Consider the following 16,511-nt stretch of genomic DNA (forward strand, 5'->3'; position numbering starts at 1 on the left):
ATCTACAAAATATTTGACCTAATGCTAATAATACTTCAACCAGTTGAATTTCTTTTTGTCTTATGTGGAGGAATGTAAGTAGCAAAAATATAATGCTGGAAAATTTACACCTCCTCATCTTTTTGACGTTGTATTCCTAAACAGTTGGTACTTGATGTAGCTAGTGTTTTTAGACAGTTGTCTTCCAGAAATTGAAAACATAGACCCCATATGGTATCTGACAAGACAGTCACTTCTCTACAAATAAAATAGTGTGTTTGATGGGTTTCTTAAAAGTTTAACATATATTAAAAGCTCATAGCACAGAAGCTTTCTTGCTTGATGAGATATACTCAACTGCCCCTACAAAGGGATTTATGTGAAATGGTAGCATCTTTATTTATTGTGTCTGCTTGACTATCATCTGCCTCAAGATAGAATTTTGGACATTGGAAAGCCTGTGTTTTAAAAATTGTAGTGGTTCATGACATACAGTCAGCAAAGAGCAAGTTTACATTCTCTAACTACATTTAATTAAGCACGTTTCATTTACATTTTCACATGAGGATTTATGAAGATTTTGGAGATTTCTCACTAATACAGAAACTTAGAAGTTAAAGCTAGAAAGCACTGACTTCAGCAATACCAGTTTCCCTTCCTTTCTCTTGAATGAGTATGTGTAAGAAAAAAATGAATGCAATGGTACTGCATCAGTGATAATTGTGTTTAAAATGGCAAAGGCATAAGAGGTGCTTAAGGAGCATTCTTTCTCTTCCCTAAATATATATCAATTCATTTTTCAGAATACCACTTAATCAATTTCGGTATCGGTGAAAGAAATAACATACGCTGTTATAATTGCTTTTCTAATATGTTCATTCTTAAAATTTTTGTGAAATGCCATGTGCCAAGACTCTCAACAAACCTCACTGTATTTCTGGCAATACAGTTTTGATACAAACATTTAATAAGCTTTTAAAATGCTTGTTATTGCTTCTTCAGTCATCATAGGTGAAAAGAAATAGACAATAAGTATAATGCATGATATACTTTTTAGATATTACTCTATATGCTTTACAACAAATAATTGAAAATGTCAAGATTTCAGTGAATATTTATCCCATCCTGAGTCATACCATTGTAGCCTTACCTGTTGTGAGCTCAAATAAGAGTTGCAGATGAATTCATCATATGACCCCTGCTGTTTCTTCCATGAGGAAATAGAGTTATTTCTAAAATCTACTTTACCGTTTAGTGATGGAAATTATTTTCCAAATTCAGGCAAGAATCACAAGGTGGAGAACATGATGTTCAGTCTTTCCTAATCCTAGTTCTGCTGACAACTCTTTTGATCTTTTAATAATTCAAAATGTAGTTACTTATATGCCTGCTTACAACAGGGAAAAAAAAAATAATAATAAAAAAAAATCCCTGGCATTTATAAATATCAGATTGTTTTAATAGACTGTTCAGCTGTTTCAATTTCAAGGAATAGTGTACCAGTTTCTCTCAGTATTGTAAGACCTAAATATAAGAGGAAGGTTCTGTGTCTATGTAGAGTCATACATACGTGTGTGCATGTGTGTGTGCGACTAGTTGTAGGTATGTAATGACAGTAATAGCTTTTTATATCATCTTTATGGAATTTTCTTCCTTGAACTAATACATCTATTTAATGTATTTTTCCTTTGATGTCACAAGCATATTTGGACAATAAGGGACTTGTAAGAAAAATTCCAGAGGAAATACCAGGAGGATTTGGTTTCTTGTAAACCGTGGATAGCTAAAGTGCTCAGAATGGCAAACCACTAATGAAAAAAGCAAAATGAACAGTACTTAAATAACCACTGCATTTATGAATGTTCATAATCAAGATTAGTGCTTTAATATGTTATACTGAAAAATGGTGCACTTTAAAATATCTTACATAAAGGAATTGTATACGTGATGGCAATGGAATGTAATAGAACCATATAAAGTAACTTCTGTATGGACAATAAAATCACACTGAAATTTGCTCCATTAAAATAAAAGGCCAAATGAAAAAGCAGTGAAGATTCCAAAGCATAAATTGTGCTATTTATGTTCGTTAAGTATAGTTTGAATCCTGTCTTAGGGACATCTCACCTAACTATATATCTAATGTTGCTCAGTAAATGAGGCAAGTATTGATTGGCATATGCTGCTTAAATCGATCACCTTGACAGCCAGAATTACAGTAATCTGTCAGTATTAATGACTGTCTTTCAAGCTTTGATACCTCTCCTTCGCTTGTCTCGTCTTGCCTCACTTCTGTTTGAAGTGCATTTTCTTGCAACCTCTGGTTTTGTCAGGGTAGGTACTTTTGTAGTGTTTTTTTGTCCCCTGAGTCCAATTTATTGGCTTGATCATGCAATTAGAGTTAAAATGCAACACCAGGGAGCAGAAGTAGGCAGTGTTCTGAGTAACAATTGGACCTCAGGGGTAGTGCAAGCCTGTTCTCAGCCATCATTTATTAGTTACCTGTTGAAAGAATAGGATTGTTTTGCAATGAATAATTCCAAAGCATCACTTTAAATGCCTTTGATTTTAGCCACTAGAGACAAATGATTGAACCAACATTTGTGATAGGTTTTTAAACTCTCACCTTAGCGTTTGTCATATAGACACTTCACATAACTGCTGGAGAAATACTTGCAGTTGTGTGTACAAAGCTGCTGCTATTCCTGCATTTTCATGTAGACATACACATCATTTGAGTTGCTTTTCTTTATTGTTGTTTTTCTTTTCTTTTGAAGAATGTGTTTTTCATACTAGGAGGAACTTGAAATGGAAAGGTTGAGAGCACTGCTTCTGCGTTATAGTCTAATACATTTTCATGTATATAGTCCATGAGGTTTTTTGGCAAAACGTACATGCTATACTTTTCTTTAACAGCAGTTCTAGATTTGTATCTCTTCAGGTAAACATATTTTCTTCAGTAATTTCCCTGCTTCTAATCCCAGAGAACCTGCCTTCTCTACCCCGATAGCTCTTCTGTCTCACTCTTCTTATGATCTGTCTGCAGATCTTAGTTAGGATGCTGGGAGCACCTCCTAAAAAAGATATAGTGGAAGCACTTGGATTTAAGGGTAATAATGTTATCATTACCAGATACCATCATTTGGTTTTGAATTAGTAGTACAGTTTTATTTATTAGTTATTCTTCCCTGATGAAATGCATGAGACTCTCTTGAAAGTGGTAAAAAAGCAAAATATCAAATAAGGCAAAACCATTTGACCCTAGTAATACAATTTTATTCTAATAATTAAACTTATAAAGACCTTAGTGTGCTGTGCATAGAATCATACAGTGTCTTGGTTTGGAAGGGACCTTAAAGTACGTTTAGTTCCAACTCCCCTACCATAGACAGGGGTGCCACATGTGTTGATGTAGATGGTTTGGGATGGGGCTCAAATCTTTTTGTATTGTTCAGAGAAAATAGAGGTTCTTCTACATCTACATTCTTTCATTAATTGACTTTACCCATCTGAAGGGAAGTCTACTGATTTCTGTATAAAATCTGGGTAGGCTTATTCAGGTGGCATTATGATTTAGAATAAAAGAATGTCAGTGGGCTACCATGGAAAGCAGTGAAGTGCTTTATCAGCCTACTAGAACTTCTGAATTGGGATCTGTCAGCACAGATTGCTTGAGGGAGGCAAGTTCCTCTTTGTTACCGCATCTTTTGAAGGTAGGAAATTTTTGGTATGTTGTAAGTTGAAAATTAGTAGAGCAATCACTCTTTCATAAAAAAAAAAAAAAAAAAAAAAAAAAACCTGCTTTAAAGGTCTGTATATCCCTCTTCAAAACAAAAATTTACAGAGGAAAGAAGGCTAAGAGACCTTAAACTGGAATGAAAAATATAAACTAGTTCAATCATATGCAGAGTGATTGCTTTGTATGTAACACAAAATGACAGGTTTTTTGTTAATACCTACTTAGCCTTATTAATTAATTAAACATTTTGGATAACAAAAGCCCATTGTTAAAATGTTAAGACTCTTGCCCCTGTAAGGTGTTAAAATTCATACATACAGATTTCTTTGATAACTCTCAGAAGTATGTGACTAAAAGGGAAGATTAAACAGTTTTTCCTGTCATTTCTAGGGTTTAGAGTAAGGTGTTTGTTGTTGTTGTTTAAATTATTTAAGCCCTGTTTTTATGCTGCAAAAGAGAGTGTTGTTTGGTGATTTAATTGTTTTCTGGTCATAAACTCCTAATAACAGATAAATTACTTGCAAATAACTTGGAAGTTTTGTATGCTAAAACACTAAAAGCTGTATTTATAAAAAGAGTTAAGTATATATCGTTGATATGTTTCGATTGTGTTATATAAAGAGTTAAGTATATATCATTGATATGTATTGATTGTGTTACATAAATTGGTGGGAAACGTGGGATATTATTTGCAACAAGCAAAACTGGCAAACACTAGTGTCTGTGAGATAGAGAGGTGCTTTCAGATGATAATGACAAACTGTTTCTGCATCATTCTTCATATGGTAATCAAGACTGCTTTCCAGTACCAACAGAAGAATTAAAAATGATACATTAAAAAAAAAAAAAAAAAAAAAAAAAAAGAGTGAGAGAATAGCAACAAGCCTAATGGTTGTCTTTGTTCTCCTACAAGTCTCCTACAAATCTTATTTCAGTTATTGAACAAAGGGGTTTTATATAATACCTGTGAATATGCAAAAATATCTAGCTGGAATACGAAACAATATTCAGTAATTAAACAGGTCAAAATTATAGCCAAAAAAGAGTGTATGTGTATAATTAATTTTGTATGTGCCACATATTTAGTAGAAAAACTGAATAACATGAAGCAAGGATTAAAAGTTAGTATTACAGTAATTGAAATTACCATATGGTGGTCTGAGGAACATGAGTCCTAATCATAGCCTGGCCAATCAAATTAATCACAGCATACTTTCTAGACAAGACATTAGAAAAAAAAATAGTTTAATTGCTGATTAACTGCACCTGAATAGATCTGTGGGTCATAGATATATGTGTTTCCTTCTGAATGCTTCTATTCCCAAACATAGAAGAATGCGGGCTATTAGAAAATCTTTTAATTTCTGCTTGCCAAACCATAGTTACCATCCATCTGTTCTTGCCAATTGTGGAAAAAGGTCAGTTTTCAGCAAAGCCATGCATTTCACAGAAGGTATGTGAAGTGAAATTTCACAGGGGACACGATGGATCCTGATTCTTAGTGATAAACCTTTGGGGCCAGCCGGGTTGGCATATGGTTCAGCATGATATGAAGGCTTGGGTTCCCTGGCTTCACTTCTTTGGCGTGGAACTGATAAAACCTGGCTCTTAAGTATTGTTTCAGTGGACACCAATCATGGGCAGCAGGAACTGCCCATTTAACTCTCTGTGGGAAGGAAGCCCAGACTCTGTTCACAATAGTACCATTGTAGTGCTGCAGACTGCTCTCAACAGCTTGACAGCACTGGGGAGGAGGGAGAAGGGGCTGCTTTACTAATTGCTCTTCAAAATAAAGGAAGAGGGGAGCAACTGAAAATATTTGTTTTCATCGTTTGAATAAAAGATGCCTGTCTTCTAGTTCTGAAAATTATGGAAGACTTTGGTGCCATCCAAAGAGACTTATAATTAGCTTATCTTGTATCTGTACTCCAGCAGCCCAGGGTAAAGATTAAAAAACAACAACAACAGAAAAACATTCTCTTCAAGTATAGAAGGAAAAGGAAAGGTAGTTGTAAAGTTTATTTAAATGCAGATTGGAATTAACAACAAAATTTCTCATTTGAGAAGTTGTCTTTGTTGCTTTGTAATGTAGGATTGCAAATTGATTTGTCCATATATGTATTCTTTACTGGATAATATTTAATTTTATTATATTATAATTTTATATCTGTAATTTTGCAGTTTCTGGTGACGTCTTTATGAAGGGCATTTTCTTAACTGTTTCTCTCCTCAGCGAGTATATTTATATCAGCAGAGATAGTATTTAAGATAGAAATTTAAACTTCTGAGCGTATGAAAATATGCAGCATTCAAGCCAATCCTAGAAGCAAAGCACTAGTTTTGCTTCCCTATTTTTACACACTTCAACCTTAATTACTTGATCTTAAACCGATACAATGCTGAGTATCAGAGTGGGGATAAGTCCCTCTCCCCAAATCTGGCATTTTTGTGAGGCAGCACTTCCCTCTGCCCTATACTATACATTATTTGTGGGCTGAAGTGATGATTGAAATGGCTGAACACCTCTCATTGGCACGTTTGGTGCAGCATCCTTAATAAACTTCAGCCCTTTGGCCGGTCGTACCTTTGCCTGTCCTGCTGCTCTCCTGCTGCTTGCACTGCCACGTTGGAGGCCTGGGAGCTGCTCCGTTTGCCTCGGGGAACCCAGTTCCAAGGAAGTCATGAGGCAGGGGTAGCTGTAATGGTCTGCAAAATAATTAACACAACACACCTTAGAGTTTCATTGAGTCTGGGCGACATTAGTAAGACGAATCCTACCTGGAAGGTGGAGTGGCAATTCTGCCTGCATAAGGCTGCAGCACTGTTCTGTTGCTGTTTTGCTCTCACCTCTCTAGCCTGTTACTAAAACATAGGCAAGTGGGATATTTGTAAATGTTGTCATTAGTCTTCTGGCTACACCACCAGTAAATCTAATGAGTAATCTGTTACGGTCTTGAGGTATTCTTCCTTCCTTTACTGTTAGTCATTTGACCTTACTGTCTTACACGCTAAAATGTGGTTGAGGCTTTGTAAAATAAGTACACAACAAATGGTAGAGAAGCTGAGACTTTTTTCTATATGTTTGTGTTAATCTGCTCCTGCTATATTTCAAACAGATAATTCATTGAATGCCCATTCTTCCTCTTACCGCAGAGTAGATTATATTTAAGTCAAGATTAATGGATAGATTCTGATGTTAAAACCCAGTCTCTGAGCCTGTCATTCCCTAGAGGCATATAGTGCATTAGTTTAAGCCAATATGCTGCTTATCATAGATACTATGACACTGTCTTGAATGAGTTTACTGTACTTTGTTACTGCTTACTCTGGTAATAAAATCACTATATTGTGTTCTTGATAATTACAATATTAAATAGAAACTTAATTTGATTACCGCACATTTAGATACAGATAGGTCTTAAGTAATTGCCCACTGTAAAATTTCTGATACTCATTTTTTCTCTCATGAGGTGTGTTCTGTCAGTGTCTAAGCTTACTACTTAGTTCAGTCACGTTAGCTGAAAAAGTGATGAAAGAAAGATCTACAATGGGACTTCTGGGTACAAGGCAATATCTTTTACCTTTAGTTTTCTCACTTGAACCCTGTTTTTTAAATGCTTCCGTAGGATTCTTTCATTTGCCATAGTCCTTAAAATAAGTTCCAGGTTATACAGAGTAGAAGGATTCAGTAAATACTGTTAATTCAGAATTTTTCCCCTTACCTTTAAAATGGCTAGAAATCTGAACATCAGTGTTGTCATTTTTGTTGCATAAGCAGATGATGAGAATTAGAATCCATTCCATTTAGTAAGTATAATCTCATAATATTTTGCTATGGTTGTCTTAAAATTAGAACTTTTTTTCTATAGCTGTTTTTTATATGCTTCAGGAGAATATTTATCCTAAAGATTTCTGTTAAACCCATTACACTTGCACTTTAATTCTACATATCTTTGTAAGTGCCTTTTCTAAAGACACTTGGTGCAAAGTGGTTACATTTTTCGTTTCATAATTGAGTGTTTTAAGTGGTTAAGCATAGTCCAAATTTTATCCAATTCCAGCTTGTGTTAATGGTGCTACGCTCACACTGCCTTAGCACCTGTTATGGATTTTGAGTCATCTGGCAGCCCGTGGGACTTAGATAAAGAAGTACCAGGTGTCCTGCCTGTCTCTTAATTGAGACGCAATGTAAACAATATAGACTTGGCAATATGGTTATAGGAATGGATTAAAGCCCAGCTTTGTCTGCTCTGATGAATCACAGCTTTTTCTTCACAGAAGATGTTATAAACCACTAAAGAATTTAGTTAGCTGTAAGGTCTGATTGAACAACATAAAAATAAATGATATACCAAGGTTGTTCCTCGAAGGACTGTACTGGGCTTTCCAATGAAAATTTAAGCATCAATTATCATTTCTTGCAATAATTTACCAATTTTGAAAGTGTTTACACTGTAAAAATGCAGATTCTCATATAAATTCAGATAAAGTAAATGCCTTTCGATGTGTAATGTGGCAGTAAACTAGGCAGAAGGCAGTATTATTGACTCAGAAGCACTTAGTGGCTACAACTTTATCTAGCCTATACTTGCCTTGCAAAATTTTTAATCATTTAGCTATACGGTAGATACACTAGCATTAATCTCCTTTAGCTGTAAGATTAGTACTCTTTAAGAAAAAAAGCCTCTAAATGGCAAAAATGTGTTGTTATAATTTCCCCAAAACTTTAATTTATTAAAAATATATAACTTTTTAGTAGTGTAAAAAATAACAAGTACTTTTTGTTACATTCATTTAAGGAATGGTGCAAGTGTATGCATTGAAAACAAATTTAAAAATCTAAATGATGAGATTAATTTCTATGGATTTATCTATTGCATATTTCCTTATTTTTCATCACGAAGAAATTATACCTCAGAAATTGCCTCAGAAAGCCCTTTGGCAGTTACAGTTTTTTCTGAAAAAGATTTTTCATTACAGATGCTAGATATTGTACTCTGTTTGCTTAAATTCTGTAGTCTGTTACTTGCTTGTAATAGTAATTTTGTTTTTTTGTAATGAGATATCTATGCTACCCAGTAGATTGTCATATATAGTTCACCTTCACCCGTGTCAAGCATTGCAATTTTTTTCCTGCTTTAACCTAAATAACTTGCATCAGATATGAGAATCATAAACTGAATTCTACTTTATGAATCATCAGTGTTGAGGATAAACTCATATTGTATATGTAGAAGCTGCTTTCATATACAGCATATCTGTGTAAACAGTTGCACAGAGCAAAATACTTACATGTAATTTTCCATATTGGCAGTATTTAAGAAACAGAAAAGAGTCCATGATGACTCTGAGAGTTCTAGTTGACTTGAGTTAACAGTTGCAGTTGGAAAAGAGAGTCTCTTTATTTGTATACTGTGCAAACTAGATGTGGAAATCACTGAAATGCAATAAGTAGGGAACACCATGATGCCACTTCTGCAGAGTCACTTTTCAGAATAAAACAGAACTTTAACTATTCCTCTCAGTGTGGCCAGTTGATACTGATCACCCACCTACATCCAAAACACAGCTAGTTGCAGGGCTTCCAACACTGGATCAATAGCAGCCCAACTTACATCCTTAATTCTAGGAGCAAACAAAGAGTACAAATAGCTGTGACTCAGTATGAGTTCAGCTGGTTTGACAATCACTGCACAATCTCTTCATTCAGAGTGAGATTTCCCAGAAAAAACTTCCATTTCTATGATGTCTGGGGTTTGTCCTGTCTTCCTTTAAAAGTCAAATTTTGCTATGGCTAAGTTTTTCTTTCAGCTTTAAAACCTTGGTCCTAACCTGTACTTGCTATCTTTTTCTGGAGGCAATCCTATTTTCACATTTTGATGCCAGGAATTGTAATTTATTTGGAAGAATCTGCCTGATAAAATTGACATTTTCTTCGCTCTAAGTACCTCAAATTGTAGCAATTTCAAATTGTAGCAATTAATTCTGTGGGTTTTGCACACCTTTTCAGGTCAGGGAGCAATAACTTAAAAACTTCTACCAACATCTGTCATTTTTTGTGCCTCGCTATTTCTATTTTTCCTTTGGTCTTTAATACCCTGGGAGCATTTTTTGACTGTTGACAATACTGCAGGTTTTTTCCTAGCAAAGAAGTGAGCTTCTAAATCTGATGAAGGGACAAATGTAAACAAAAGGATGCCATCTTATGTAGCTTTTGTTAAAATATTGTTGATCTCTTCCATATAAATAGTGTACATGCAATCAAAAAAAAAAAAAAAAACACTTGCGGGTGCCCAGTGACCCTACAAGCAAGTGTCTCTCTGGATGGAGGGTTTTCATTTTCCAGTTAAGGATGGAAGCAGTACTTTGGCTTCTGCTTGTCTAGATTATTTTCCAAATGCCTGGCTGACAAAGTCATACTCTCCGCAATCATATCAATATATATTGACTTCTTAGATGATTTTGCTAACAGTTGGAACTGCCAGGGATGCAGCTGTACATGTATTTCTGACAATAGTTTGTAATTTAATCTGAAAAGGTCCATCTTGCTATTTAGAAATGCATTCTCTGGTTTTTTTGAAAGAGCCATTTCTAGGCAATCATCAGAAAAATTCTCTTTTTCCTAGCATTGGAATCAAAGACTCTCAGATGCTACATACCGTCAGTATTGTGATCACATATGCCAATATGCAGTTACATTGTGAACCTACACAGGTGTGCACATACATATAAGCAGCACAAGTAATATATGACTAAAACTTTCATGGAGGTATTTGATATTTTGATTTTTGTTCGGTTTGTATGAATGAGACAGACAGTGATGTAAAAAGAAAAAAAAAAAGAAAGAAAAGCCCACATTTTTACTCCATTTCACAGGTCTTTGGAAATGACAGACAATATTTTTGTTAAAATTCTTTTTCTTAAAAAAAAAAAAAAAAAAAAAAAAAAAACTTGTCCTTTCAGTCTGCTGGCCCATCAGTGAGAGTCTAGAAGTGGCTGTAGCACCTTTGGGCCTGCGATTTGGAACTTCATAGTTGTAGGGTATTTCCTGAACTATAGTTACCTTGATGCATTTTAAATCATCCAGAAATGATCTTGTAGTCATCTATTAAACTGGAAGCTGTGGCATGACATTATATTGTTTTATCTGAAATGGTAGATAGTTTCTTTTGACTGCTGGGAAATTACAGATTTTCTGCCATTGGTGACTTTAGGTACTTCACAAATGCAGTTGTTTCAAATTCTTTGGAATGAATGACGTACTCACCTCTTAAAGAGACTTTTCAAGCATTATAAATCTTTCCATAACCATTTAAACATATTAATAAACTGTGCCTTTTTGAGTATGTTCCCCAGCATAATCTTCCCCCCTCTCCCCCCCAGATGCTGCTTAGGAAATCCGTTGTGATATAACATTTTTTGAATTTTTTTCACAGTCTTTAGAATATTTCAGCATATAACTACTGACCAAGTCAGTCTAACACAAGTTCCTGCCAAAAGCCCTTAGAGGTGCCTGAGTCTAAAAGAGAGGTGTTAAGAATCTCCACAGAGCGAATGCCTGGTGTTGGATGCCTCTGACGTCCACAGGTATCTGTAGCTTCTGTTGCTACCCTTCCCTGGAAACCTGTCCACTTCAGCACACACTAGAGCTGCCTAAGTCCATTCTATATCCTGAACAGCCACACACCCGGTTCATATTCTCTTTATCCCTTGAGTAGAAAGGCATTTGTTTACTCTTCTTGTCTGTAAGGCAGCAGTGCTAGGAGTTTTGAAAGTGTGCTCACTGGATTAGAGCCCACACGAAAACAACAGGAGGCAACTCAGTTGCATCAATCATCCAGGAAATGAGAACGTTTTCCAATTCTGAGGCCACATCGACTGCCTCTTACAAGGGTGTTGCTCTGGCCATTGGGACTGAAGACGTTTTGTAATACAGCACGCTCAGTTCAGTGCTGAAATTGCTCTTCGTTTCATAAAATATACTCGGCATCACAGGGAAAGTACATGGTCATCTGTAGAGGCCAGTGGTTATGGTACTTCCCTGGGAGAGAGTCCCTGGATTCCAGTCCCTGCTGAGGAAGCCTTTGTTATCAGATGGTCTTGGGAGCAGACACTAGAATTTCTTCTCCAGCCCTTTAATGAGTCTAGCATGTAGGTTACAGAATTGTGAAGTGCCACATTCTTGATTAAAGTCATGGAAATTTTACTCCATGTTGAAATGCTTTGAGTGAGAATAGTTGTGTTAACAGCAGGTATGAATAGTTTTGATCAAATGGACCAAATAGGTATCAACTGTAAAGTTAAAATAAGTAACTTGTGTTTGCAGTAGGGAATGGCAGATTGATGGTGATATCTGAAGAGACTGCCTCATCTAAGCGGGATGTTCAGAAAGTGGGCTGTAAGCTGTTCTGGGTAGATAAAAATTCATGTATTGAGGGGGGAAAAAAAGCATAGGGCAGCAACTGAGATGTGAAGTAGGACCCTAGACAAATTGTTTATGCAGGTGGCTAGAAAAAGTTCTAGCTTCGGTTATGCAAAAAGAATCGGAAGATTTAGGTGTATGCTGCCATAGAAATTTAATGAGACCTTAAGTTTTTTTTTTTAAAAAAAAAAAAAAGTAACACCCTCAACGTTGATGAAGAGCTATTACGAGAGCCGTTGTTTATCAGGCAGATTAAGCACAAGTAGGTATTGTGACAGCCAGAATTTTGGTGCTTGTTCTCAAATGTGAATCAACAGGTCTAAAAAGATCTCATGTCTGTAGTAATGGAAAATACAGTATTTTCAGTATCATTAGAAATAATTGCAGGTTTGGAGAATAAGTAAAATGGATTGTAATGCAAATGAAATTTTAATTGCAGTGACTATCTCCTGAATGACCTGTAAAGGTACAACTTCTTATTTTTCTCCTGTATTGATTGTATTTTTCGTAACAATAACATCTGGAAAAGTATAATGAAGTCATTTCTTCAAATCTTTGGATTTTTTTTTTTTTTTTTTTTTTTTGTGGATTATACATCAGCAAGCTTTTAGCCAACAGATTTGGGTGGGTGCCTGTACAAATAATGTGTATCTTACCTTTTTATCCATTCTCTTTTGTTCTGGTTAGCACCTTCTTTGGAGGCAGAAAGCTCACAGCATTGTTAGTTTATGCATTTAGTCACTCTCTGTGCCAGATTCTTTCCCCATTGGTTTGTCTGTGCATCCTTCCCATTCCATCTTAATTGCTGATGCCAGTGGCAACATCCACTCACAGTAAGAATACAGCTTGCATTGGCCTATTATTACTAGCCATTGAGTTTGTGCGTGCCACTCAATTTATAGGTGCTAATAACTCTTCCCTAGAGAGCAGCATTTTAAAGAAATAAATGTCCAGCCTATTAGAAGTAATGTAGAAATTAACTACCATGGGATTATGGCCACTCTTGCAGATAGTTGCATTCAAATGCAGCGTGGAACTAGATTATCTCAGCCACAAAAGCATGACAATTTGGATTTTATAATACTAGAATGTTCTTAAAGTCTAAGTGAATAGAAGATAGAAGTAGCCAAGTCTCAGCTACTCAGTTTCTAACAGAAGAGCTGTTCTTCGCAGGAGACTGTCCTTTCTTAGTGCAGAACGCTGCAAGCTTTGGACTTGGCTTTCGCCTCAGATTTGTGTTCCTTTTTAAGCGGGGTTCTGTTATTAACCCGGTGCAGATGGTTTTGTGGATTGCTAAGACGCAAAGTAACCTGGCTAGCTGAATTACTTTCCTCCGGGTGTGCTAAGTGTGCATTTGAATTCGTCTTCTAGAACTGATATAAGCATGTCCTCTCCATTGTGTAACAAAAACATCATTATCCTCCTCAGTCAGCATCTATGTCAAGACTTCTCTATTTGGTTAGGAGATAGGCACGTAGACTGGAGTATGGGAAAGTCCTTGTCACATTCAAAGTGGTAACTTTCCTTCATTTCTGCCTTATTTGTGTATAAGCTTTGGATGTAATAGGATAAACTAAAAGGTTTCCTTTAGAGACCTCTGAAAGTAGAACATTTTAAAAGCAGGTAGGTGTCTCCACCCTACTTTTTCATGAAACATTTTACCCATTCAAGCAGACTTTTAAAAACAGCTTGTTTTGATAGCAGCCTGTTCTCCTGTGGGCCTTCAGCCTTTGCTTCCTGGCAGCACCTTTGGTGCGAAAAGAGAGTGATCAATTGGGAGACTATCAGTGCCAGCATGCATAGAGTGATAAGTTAACACACCACTGGGAATTTCTAGGGCCCACCAAGATACTTCACTTCTAATGTGCTAACAAGCTCATTTTTCTACCTCTTGCCTCTTCAGTTATTTTTTTTCTCAGAAGAGCTTAGAAGTTGAGTGCATCAGGCATAATGAAAAGCTCTGTAGGAGGGAGAAGCAATAACCCCATTTTTCCCTTTTCAGCCAAATAGAAAATTAGTTTCTGGTAATACACAAAGGCCAGTATTTTTTGTGCAAGGGGCACTGCTGTGAATCAAAGGACTCTATTAACTGCAGAAAATTCAGCAGCTGTGAATCTCCCCCAATGAAAAAAGTGCTTTTCAACAAGTTGTGAGATACGTAGTATTATTTAGACTTCAACCATCAGTTTCATCCTCTACCACTTATACATAGCCTCTTAAAAACTGTGCCATATTACTCTCCTCTCTTAAGGCTCAATACTGTGTTTATCCCCCAACCTAAGAACCTGTACAATGGGAGATTTTTATATTTTCTCTTGTCCCCCTGCTTCTGTTATAGCTTCTCCAGATTGAGAATTCTGCTGGGTTTCAGATCTCTGAGGATCCAGAAGGAATTTGCAACACAAATTTTGGAGGGAAAATTGTTTCAGAGTTTAACTATGTAAGCAAGTCGTGGTCTCAGGAAATACAGCAAAGATGATGTTATTCACTATAAAGTTTTTTTTTCAGATAATATATTCTCTTTACATTCCTTCGTATTTAGATGTAATGCAATATCTATTGTAAATATTGTACAGAAAACAAGGACAGGAAGGTTTCATAGGAAAAGTTCGGTAACAGTTGAGGTATGGTTTTAATAGCTAAGATGAAGGCTGTTGTTTCCAGCTGTAATTTAAGGCTGAGAATTGTACTGATTAACATAACTGAAAGCAGTATAGTTATTTATTTAAAATGTTAGCACTTGGTATGAAAAAAAAAAAGAAAAAAGTCATTTCTTATGCAGTTCTCATGTTTCAATTGCTAAAAAAATGTGTGCAGGACACAAGATACTGCTTCCCCTCCCACGCCCCCAAAAAGAGCAGCAAACCTGAAGTCAGAGCTCCCAACCGTCAAGAAACTGATCCTGAATGTGTTTCTCCACAGCATGCTGTTTAGTTTTGTTTTGTTTCGTTTCTCTTTTTTTTTGTTTGGTTGTTTTGTTTTTGTTTTTCTAGGAAAAAATAAAAAATGTAGGAAGTTGATCTTACTGTCTACAAATAAAATATGGAAACAAAATGTGCACAAGCATAAATGCCAGGAAAAAATCCTGATCGTTTTATGGTTACGTAAGATAAGTTGAGAAGGTCTCCCTCATTCAAAGTATTGAGTCCAGCCAGAGGACTTGGAAAGTTGTGAGAGAAAAGGTTAACTGATTTCTCAGTTCAGGAACTATACGACATGAAGTCAGCATGGGAGTTTTTCTTGATAATTGTATGTTGCTGCCTGCTGCTCTACATTTTGACAGCCATTTCCATAGTTGCTTTCATGAACAGCAGAAATATTCTCTCTTTTTCTCGCTCACTCTGTGCTAACAGCACAATCAGGCCTGCTGGAACAAGCAGCCTGGAGAGGGTTCTTCAAAAGCAGCAACACTTCAAGATACTGGTCTCTTGTCAATAATATCAGAGAAGGAGAATGCAGTGAAAAGGAAGAAGTACAGTATTTTGCTGTCAGTGCCCTGCCGACACCCTGTTAGCCAGTATCTAAGGGTCCTGCAGATTCTTTACAAATATTCTTGCTTGTTTTAATGGCATAATGGATGAGGTGTTTTTCCCAATACTCAAATTTAGCTATGTATTTATCTTAACTGCATGTGTGTTTAGGGATTGCGGAAGGAGTTTGTTATTGAAAAGTGCAAAATAAATTATTGTGTTAATGTTCATCTGTTACTTTTCATGCTATACTCTTAAAAATTGTGAGATTTTTGTATTTAATTGTAACCAAACTGCAGCCAAATCAGTTACTTTAAAGAGAATATTTACATTGCTGTTGGAAAAGATTTTCAGAAGGTATTGTATGACACTTGAAAAAGAGATGGTTTAACCACAATGGTTCACATTAACCATGTGTGCCTTACAGTTCATATCACTACAGTGCATCAGATAATTTCAGAGTTATGTAGAGTTAAAGTAAGTGTGTACAGTCACTGAAATGCACAATATTTGTTTGTTTAACAAAAACAGGAACTCTGAATTACTTGGCATTGGTATTTAGCAGTTACAGTACATGGTGTAAATTGTTCCTTAATTCTTGGCTAAACCAGTTATGAGGAGAGAGCACGATACCTGCAAACAATTGTCCAGCATCACCTAGAACCTACAACTTTTGAGGATTTTGCTGCGCAGGTTTTCTGTCCAGCACCTTACCACCATTTGCCCTCGGACACAGGTAAGCAGGACGGTAAAGAACTGTTTTTATACAGTCTTACTTGAAATGCAGTATCCTTACTTATAAAGAATAAAAATTCAAACGTTTACATATCATTAAGAGTTACCTTTAATCTGAAAGACTGTAGGCACCTATTTTGAGAACTTGGGCAAAGTTGCCTTTAAT

At 36.0% G+C, this 16,511-nt stretch overlaps 1 protein-coding gene across 18 annotated transcripts in view; it reads left to right on the forward strand.

Annotated features, from left to right (window-relative positions):
• Positions 1 to 16,511, forward strand: part of RALGAPA1 (Ral GTPase activating protein catalytic subunit alpha 1) — a 127,546-nt gene that overhangs the window by 102,073 nt on the left and 8,962 nt on the right. For all 18 annotated transcript variants that reach the window (XR_004751568.1, XR_004751567.1, XM_035328854.1 and 15 more), the window contains one exon: positions 16,222 to 16,346. Coding sequence is in view for 16 of the 18 variants with exons in the window: in XM_035328854.1 (XP_035184745.1) it covers positions 16,222 to 16,346 (125 nt within the window). In the remaining 2 variants the exon portion in view is untranslated. The remainder of the gene's footprint in view (positions 1 to 16,221; positions 16,347 to 16,511) is intronic.

The sequence above is a fragment of the Oxyura jamaicensis genome, chromosome 5 (assembly GCF_011077185.1).
Source record: "Oxyura jamaicensis isolate SHBP4307 breed ruddy duck chromosome 5, BPBGC_Ojam_1.0, whole genome shotgun sequence".
NCBI lineage: Eukaryota > Metazoa > Chordata > Aves > Anseriformes > Anatidae > Oxyura > Oxyura jamaicensis.